A 9,005-nucleotide genomic window follows, 5' to 3' on the forward strand; every position below is an offset into this window, starting at 1 on the left:
TAACTCTTAGTGCTGTCAGTAGCCACCTAATGCATTAGAAAAGTTTGGGAGTGCTCAAATTAAATAATGGGTAGGCCATTTCATTTGTGCACTTTCTACAATAGGCGATGATGGTTAAAAGTTAATTTCTTTCCCTTGGTTTATTATGTGAGCGACACTCCTCTTTAAATCTAAAAATCCCCTTTATGACCTATGCAAAGTAGGTTACCGACAGCAGCCAGGTGTGGTTGTACCCGGAAAAAAAGGAAGGAGGAAGCAAACCAACGGCAGGTAAGCACTCTGTTATAACAACTTACGATATTTGTGTTATAAGAAATATGGATAAATTCATGAATCCTGTTTAATTTCGTAGCCTAAATATTTCTTTGAATCGTTTTACACAATCCACTCGTAGGCTATTTGTTAAGTTGACACGGTGTGTGGGGAGGCAGACATTTCCATGGCAGTGATTGCGTATTCCAGCCCACTTCCTCTACAAAATAAGTTTTTCAACTCCCAACTGTAGCCTGTATATAGATGAGCCTATATAGAATATTAGACACTTAAGTGATCCTCATACAATGAAATCAATAGCCAGCAGTTTTCACATTAGGAGCAACCGGTGAGCTGATGTTGATACTACATTCACCCATTTATTTATTTTTGACCACTTAACCTCATTAATTATTTCTCCTTGACAGCTTTATTGACAGTAGGCTACTACCATGACTCCAAGAGACCTCAAGGATGAGTTTGAGGATCAGTTCAATGATGTGGTCTCAAGACTTCAATCAAAAAATCTGTTTCAGTCTGACTGGGACATTGCCTCATTCGCAATGTTCTTTATCTTCATTGGTAAGAACCAGAACTAGAGTTGCATAATGCAGCATAATTCAGAACAACTTTAACATCTTTTAACATCTTCACAGCTTCCCTCCCCTGCCTTACAGCACCCCTGGTCAAGGTTATCTTAATGATCATATTTTGTTTCTTGTTGGTGTTGTATTTGTCCAGGTATGATTCTGTTACTTGTTCTTCTGGTTCTCATCCGCTGTTGTTGTTGCTGCTGCTGTGATGATGAGAAGGTAAGTCACATTCTTTTGCAAATAAATTGAACAGATACAATTAGCCACATTAAATATTTAAAATATTTCTTTTGGTTTCAACTTTCTCAGCCCAGGAAACATAAAGTTGGGATAGATAATATGGCGATGGAACCATGACGATCATTCAACTGAAGAGATCTTTCAACCCATGTTGCTACTAAACTGAGCACTTTTATACATTTAATAATCATTATTTTGCCTTAAGTCAATATGTGCACAAATGTATTTTTAACTGTTGATCTCCAAAATGTCTCGTCCTGTGTGCATTGCTGTCTGAAGTCCAGGCTGTTGCCAAGTCACCGGTGGAGATAAACAAATGTGACTGACTCCTTTGTTGGCCCCTTATACGAAAACAAAACATCACTTCCTTTTAAATTGTGTTATTCATGCCAATTTCACCAACGTGCACATGTAAATATAATTATTTATAAAATAAATAAATAAAATAATGAAGTAATGGCGAGTGTTGTCATTTTCTTTTTACCTTTTGATAACCTAAATGATAATCAATTTGATAGGTCTATGACTTTGTATAAACTTGTAAGTTCCTTTGAACACCTAATTAGCTGAAAATACAATTTATGATTGAGCCAAGTCAGATTTCCAAGGGAAAATAAAGGACACAATGTTGCTAACAGAAGTCTTTGTTGATAATATTACCAGTTACTTTTAGACTCTAATACCACAACCACAGTCTCATCAGATCATAAAATATGAAATGTTAGATTGTGTCACACACAACTCCAGATTTCCCTCTTGCCATTGAGCCTGCAGAACATGGCAGAGAGATCTGAAGGTCGGATGTTGTAGTTCGGCTCTTAGTTCCCTGACAACCAACCTTCTTGGCCTGTTTGTTTACTCTGACAGAACTTGGTCATGGAGTCTGCCCCCAACTTTTTCCAGTGGACTTGCTTATAAAATGTTCTAAGCTTAGCTGATCAATTTAAGTTAATTATAGTTATGTCAATAAATATAATTGGATTCTGTGTATTCAGTATCATTGCTAACCCCAATTGTTGTGGATCAAATTAGCATTTATGAATTTGATTTCTCTGTACACCTTAAAACACAAAAAAATGTTTTCATTAGAGTTGAGAATTAGGGAAAGAATTCATAGTTAAGGAGAAGGCGAATACACTGATTACTTGTAAATCCAGTTTGGTTGCTTCCTCTCTGCTTCTGTACAAAGAAAACTCACTCAAAATTGACTAATCGAAGGGATCAGATGACAATTACATAGTGTTTATCACATTTATTTATAGCACAGTATATGTTATGGTCCATGTATATTCATTTGAAAATAGTGTAAGACTTTCTTTGTTCCACATTGAAATTAAATTGAACATCAAGACAACCATGCAGAAAGTGCAAAATAAGTCAATACTGAAGGATAAATAAATAAATAAAAGCACAGGAATAAAAGTGCAGAAAAAACAAACAAACATAAATTTAAGTGCTGCCCTCACCACTGGTTAGACACCTGAAGCCATTTTGATTTGTGCTATGTATGTACATCCTTCTATTGTCATGGAATGATCGGAGTTAATCCTTATCCCTTCTGTATGAGTGTAAAAACATAGACACCATGCACCATCTTTGGAATGATAGAATTGTACCAACAATGGCTACAAACTGAACAATGTGCAAAAAAAAAAAAGCCTTTCTGAAGTGAAAGTGAATTTGTGTTCATTTCCAACCCTTTCTTGGTGGTATTACAGGAAACCTGGAGTGGTACGGAATGATACAAATGGCTTCTTACTTTAGTGTTCATTAACACAAGACTCTTGTTCAAAACAGGAAACAAACTCATGATTCAGAAAAAACAAATCCAGCTGAAATGGAACAAATATTAAAATCTCAGAATTATATTAAGATTAAGATCCAGATTTACAGTTACGATCAGGACAATCAGGACGATCTTTGTACAATGTAATTACATAGCGTGACTATCAACATTTCTTTCATAAAGTGTCTTTCACTAAGGGTCCAAACCGTTACAACATGTGGCCCAAAATAAACAAAGCTAAGTAGTCCAGCACAAAGAGAGGGGTAAAATGCTACACATCACAAAAAGACGAAATGTTGGACCAATAAGGACCTCAAGTTACCCATATATGCCTCTGTATACACATATACATATATTTCTATACTAACTGCACCATGGACAATGAGCTTTGCATGCTCCTTCATCAAAATATAGCTTATTGACCCTATTTGAATACCACACGGACAAACAATCACAGAGCTGCTTTCATACCTCCAATTACACCGGTAAACATCTGGGGAAATTTACAAAGCACAATTACGAGAACCTGTAGTGATTTAAGCTCTTTGGAGGCTGTCTCGGTTTAGAATGGCCTATAGTTCCAGAAACTGGAGAACACGGATATCTGTGCGGGACAAGAGAAAACAAGGCAAAACCAAGTACAAGGTTAATGATTCACTAATGGGTATGTCTACAGTGTTAGCATTCTTTCATGTCCACAAGGTTAGTTATTCAACCTTGAGGTGATTGTCACAAGCAACATGTTCATAAACCTGTCCAATCCAGTCAAGCACAATTCTAAGATGACTTGCGTGTACTAAACCTTTACCATATACACTTCCCCATCCATAACCAATGAACAAAGATCTGGTGTTTTGCTGTCTAAAGTCATATTATCAGGGTATACTTTTTTTAGCTTGCTAATGGCATTACTTGTTGCTTGATATATACACATACACTATGTAAACAAAATTATTGGGACGCCTGTCATTACATCTACAGGAACTTCAATGGCATCCCATTCTAAATGCACAGGCATTAATATAGAGCTGGTCCCCCCAGCCGTAACAGCTTCCTCTCTTTTGGGAAGGAATTTCACAAGATTTTAGAGTGCCTGCAATGTTTTACCCATATATTTAAGACTATTTCTGAAGTCATGCACTAGGAGACCTGGCTTGCAATCTCTCATCTAGTTCATCCCAAAGGTGTTCCTTTTATTACATTCTGCCTGTGGCGCAATACTTAACAGTGTGTTTAACAAAGCAAGAACACAAAGATTTTTTTAGCATAACAAGAAAACCCACCTTATCCTTCAGCTGCTGGCACAGTTGCAGAGAGATGGTGAAGAAGACCAGCGTGTCGTTAAGCCATGGCACCACACACTCCACCTTGTGGACGTGACTGACCTCAAACTTAGTGTTGTTGTTCTCACTGACAAACCCAAGAAGAATAGGAGGGAGGAATCCGTATTTAAGCATTCAACATGAAAGGCAAACACTTCTTTAAAAAAAATAAATAAATAAATAAAATAAAAAGTTACAAGTCTTTTAAGACTTCATTAGAATCAGAATCAGGAACCCAACTGGAACCTAATTCCTTCTACGTGAGAACATACTTGGCGATGAAAATCCAATTCTGATTCATTACAGTAATACAATTATATAAGGCGCAGAGGAAAGATGGATTTATGCTGCAAATATCTACACAAATGAATACTTACAACATGGCTCCTGGGTTATGCAAGACAGAGCTCCCAGCTGGCTTAAAGTTCTGTAAGGAAAAATGGATATACATATAGGGAATCAAGGCACAAGCCATATTTGTATTCCTGCCATTCACACTCTAAGGCCCCGAGTTTGGTGGCGATATGGGTAGCAGGAAGCATATAAGGTTACATTGCATTATCATGTCTGAATGCCTGAAGAGTTGAACATTTTTTCCAGTAAGGTTTATTATGCATGTAGGCGAGACCTCTCCGGTGAAGTGGAATTGAATAAACCGATCACATTCAACTAGTGTTCAATTCTGATTTATCTATCTTTTATTAATTAACTTGGGCCGGACTTACTTTGTGCGTCTGACTTTGCTCTGGCCATAGTACACATTGGCTAAATTCGCCTTATTCACCTGGTGGCTAGAACAAGGCTACCGTGTGAATAAGGCAAATACATAGTCAAACTCACACCCTAACACTCACACATTGACCTTCCTATCCTTCAAGTATCATTCATCCGGGTAGGAAAAGACGGCTCTACCTTGGTGGTGTTTGGCTGCAGTACGTGGAGCTGATACACGATCAAGCAGAGCTTGCTGAGGTTGATGTAGAAGTTCACCAGCACGTCGCCGGGCATGGGCGGCGAGAACATCTTCTGATGGGAGGTGACGAGAGGAAGAAACACAGGATGAGAAGATGAACAGTGACACGCTCAGGTTAAGCCTGACACATGCTCCCTTTTGTAACGAACACAGAGCCGCCCATTTTCAAACATTGGCCCATTTTCTCTGCCGCCGTGTGTTTTAAGAAAACATGCAAAAAACAGACAGAATGAAGACAGACAGACTACGGACAGAAGGTTCCATCCAAGTCTATATCCATATTGAGTGTCGAGGATAAATCAGCCTTTATGACAAGGTGCTAGCACAAAGCCCAGACAATGACCAACAAACTCCAACATTCTAACAAAAGCTGCCAGTTTTTGCAAAGCCGCTTCAACCCTCACTGGTTGTTGGCTGCAGTCCAACTGCCAGTCCCATGCGGCCCAGGCAGTAATTGAAGACTAACTTTAGAACATGTCAAGCTTGAACAACTTCAACAAATCACCAATAAACACAGACTGACAGCACACACTGACCCAATTGGGGCACTGTGCAAAAACCTTTACAGGGGCCACACCTCAGTGGGTCCACTTACCATAAGTCCACTGGAGGCAAGCTCAGGAAGGGTCATGGTAGCTGGAGTGGTGAGACGGTTACGGGCCCTGGTGAGCTGCAGCATCACCGCATCCATTAGCTGCAGTGAAATAAAGCAAGACCCATCTGTTATGGCTCATTTACAGTCACCGACAGGTGTGCCTCTACACATGTTTATTTTCTTACTTTGAGCTGAGGAGTCAGTTTGCTAAGCAATATCACAATATGATGTGATGTGAGGAAAAGAAAAAAAGCAAAAATCTATCTGCTTTGGTGCAATGCCACAAAACAATATCTGATCTTTTCCAATGAATTGCTAGAGGCATCAACACAGAACCCCTTGGCCAAAAATCATTGTCATAATCAAGCCCTACTGCCAACATATACACGTCAGGCACTATGGTTATAATGATGGATGACGCTTATGTGCAGTTAGTGAGCCAGCATATGAACGACGTGCCCTTAAACTTCACATCGGCAATAAGACAGCAGGCGAAAAGAACAAACTGGCTGTCTCATATTAAGACAGAATGTTTTTGACACAATTTATAGTTGCTTTAAGCATTGACTTCAGTGGCACTGACGGACCTTGTTCACTTCTGCCCCAGTTTTGAAATGGTAACTGTCGTCTCGGCTGTTGAGTAGCTGAAGAGCCTGGTTCACGTGGTTCCTGGCATCCTGGATCTGGACAGAGATGGAGAGTGGCGCCGTCAAGTCACAGCCATCATTACAGAATAAAACAAAACAACACACTGACAGAATGACAGAATGACACTTCAGCTCATTAAAAGTGTTAAGATGTATAGTGAGTGACACTTAGTACGAGGATTTGAATCCATCACCAGCACAGTTAGTGATAAAGTAACGTTTCACTGCAGTCTCTGAATAGACGTCAACACAAAGAGAAACGACAGAGAGAGTTCATACCTGCTGCAGTTTCCACTGTTTGTCATCCCGGAATGCAAAATGCATGACTTGACTGCTTTTGGCCACTTTTATATTAATGTCCTACAACAAAAATAACTTAGTTGTTAAGTAAAACACACATGGCTACACCACTCCCAAAAATCACTATCAAACAAGACAAAACAAAACAAAGAAAATAGTTTAAACTCATGTGGAAACACCTTCCAGAAACTCTTCCCGTTTCTAAATGTGCTGTACAAATAAATGTGACTTCAAAAACAAGATGGCAAGGAGAAAAGCACTTACGGCCTGTGTTAATGCTTCGCCCTGCAAAGTCAACACTCCCTTCACCTGGTCCATGCTGCAAATAGCAGCAACATATCAAAGCAACTTTAGTCATGTGTCTCTGTCATGAGTCTGTGTCTAACGCTGAACCAAACTGGTGAACTGGTGTTCACAATGAAATGACAGTTATGATTTATTTAGATGTTAACAACTTTACCCAAATCTGAAAATTATTCAGATAATATAATGATGAGTAGTGGTGATAAAATAATAAGATTTCTAAAAGGCATGATTGGAATGTTTCAAATGTCAACGATTTTATCAGTTCTAAAATAAGATTTCACATGGCACTTACGTTGAGCTGCCAAGAATAAAATTCTCTTGTTTAAGTTGACCCTCAAATCCTGGTGTTGGCATTGAGAAACGCCTGGATGCTTCCTGTTGACACAACAAGCACTTTAGCCTCACAGAGCTGCGCAGGCAGAATGAAACATCTGCGTTTTTGTTTAGAACTTTTCTAATATTACTTGCAGTAAATAAGTGTATGAACTGATGTACATTACATAAATTCTCAGAAAATGTAGCACAGCAGCAGACCTTTAAAATATCCTGCAGCTGTTTCAACACAGCATGCACTTCTTCTTTCAGCAGCCAGTTGAATTCATCTTCCTGAAGAAAAGAGGATTGCAAAATCTATTCATCACACCCATCATGTGACTTGCAGATACTCAACAGTGAACTACATAAGACAAGGTGGATACACAATGAGACTTCTGCACTATTATTATGAGCGTATATTTATTGACGGGAGGTAAAAGCTGTAGGTCTTTGATCAGTGAAATCACAGTTAACTTCAAGAACAGCCAAATAGATTAACGTAGCCAGATTTTAATTACATGTTTGATTGCAACCACCACTGACCTGACTCATGCCTAACAAACTGTGGGGTCGTTAGCATCAAAGACTTCTAACAGGACACCACTCGAAGTGGTATAATACCATTACATGTAAGTTAGCAATCATCCACAATGTTATCGTTAACTTAACCAATATACGCCAACCTACTCCTACAGACTTGGTTGTGGTCACACAAACAACACTGCAGCAATTGTAAATAAAGACAATACAATCGTGAAGTTGGTGATGTTCTAGACTATGTCAGCTGGTCTTAAATAGGCTAGCAAATGTTACCCTTTACTGACAATCATAAACAGTGACTTAAGTAATCTAAATCACACCAACAGAAGCTAGCTAATGTTATTTAGCGTCACTGGCTAGACTGCCATCCTGACAGCTGAAGTAACGTTAGCTATTTAGCTAATGTTAACAGATTCCTTACCAACACAGTCCTCTCTGCTTGACTTGCAGCAGTCATCTTCAAAGTTTATACGTGACAAATAGTATTATTGGCTTCCTAAGCATTACCGACTGAAACGACAACAAGAATTGTCCTCTACGAGTCAACTAACGGTTTACATTAACTGCAGGAGGGATCATCGGTGTCACACATTACAATTATCCTTCCCTCCGCCCCTTCGACAACTCACTTCCGCTATGAGACCCCACCCCTTCATTCTTGTTGAGGTCTAAAAAATATAATAGCAGAGCCCGTTTACGGAGAGCCGGATCACTCCCTATAACTCCATTGTACCTGCAATATGTTGCAGTTCCGCTAGGGGCGATCACGAATAAGTGCAAAAACAATGGGGGTCTATGGAGCTAGACGGCTAAATGTGTCTCTTTCACCTGGTTGTCGTTGAGAAATTGAAGATTTGATTGTGGTTTCTGCAAGCTCAATATGGACTATAGGTCAAAAGTTGAATGAACGAGTAGTCACGCCCTTTCGATTTCTTACAGGTTGGGTCGTTGTTGCCCACAACACACTAGCTTTCTGCTAATGAATGACATCATTGAAACATTCGAAAGGCTTTTTAGAACAAATAAGTGACTCAAAAAATATAATACTCCGCGGTTTGTATTTTCTCTGCCCCCTCTTTTTACTGCAACATTCGAATTTCTGGGCAAAAAATTATATCCCGAGAAAAGTGGATTTG

The 9,005-nt window shown here is 39.1% G+C and overlaps 2 protein-coding genes across 2 annotated transcripts; one reads left to right on the forward strand and one right to left on the reverse strand.

The window, feature by feature from the left end:
* Nucleotides 1–95: 95 nt before the first annotated feature.
* smim22 (small integral membrane protein 22) lies at nucleotides 96–1,542 on the forward strand. The gene is made up of 4 exons (XM_042087103.1): nucleotides 96–270; nucleotides 681–834; nucleotides 994–1,064; nucleotides 1,155–1,542. The coding sequence occupies exons 2-4, from the start codon at nucleotides 705–707 to the stop codon at nucleotides 1,200–1,202; spliced, it is 249 nt and encodes an 82-aa protein (XP_041943037.1). The 5' UTR covers nucleotides 96–270; nucleotides 681–704; the 3' UTR covers nucleotides 1,203–1,542.
* A 780-nt stretch (nucleotides 1,543–2,322) lies between these two features.
* rogdi (rogdi atypical leucine zipper) lies at nucleotides 2,323–8,507 on the reverse strand. Its single transcript, XM_042084809.1, has 11 exons — nucleotides 8,291–8,507; nucleotides 7,549–7,620; nucleotides 7,307–7,389; nucleotides 6,973–7,027; nucleotides 6,688–6,768; nucleotides 6,349–6,444; nucleotides 5,762–5,860; nucleotides 5,106–5,219; nucleotides 4,571–4,620; nucleotides 4,155–4,281; nucleotides 2,323–3,475 (listed from the first exon to the last, which is right to left on the reverse strand). The coding sequence occupies exons 1-11, from the start codon at nucleotides 8,324–8,326 to the stop codon at nucleotides 3,434–3,436; spliced, it is 855 nt and encodes a 284-aa protein (XP_041940743.1). The 5' UTR covers nucleotides 8,327–8,507; the 3' UTR covers nucleotides 2,323–3,433.
* Nucleotides 8,508–9,005: the final 498 nt, after the last annotated feature.

Source organism: Alosa sapidissima, chromosome 3, assembly GCF_018492685.1.
Source record: "Alosa sapidissima isolate fAloSap1 chromosome 3, fAloSap1.pri, whole genome shotgun sequence".
NCBI classification, from domain to species: Eukaryota; Metazoa; Chordata; class Actinopteri; order Clupeiformes; family Clupeidae; genus Alosa; species Alosa sapidissima.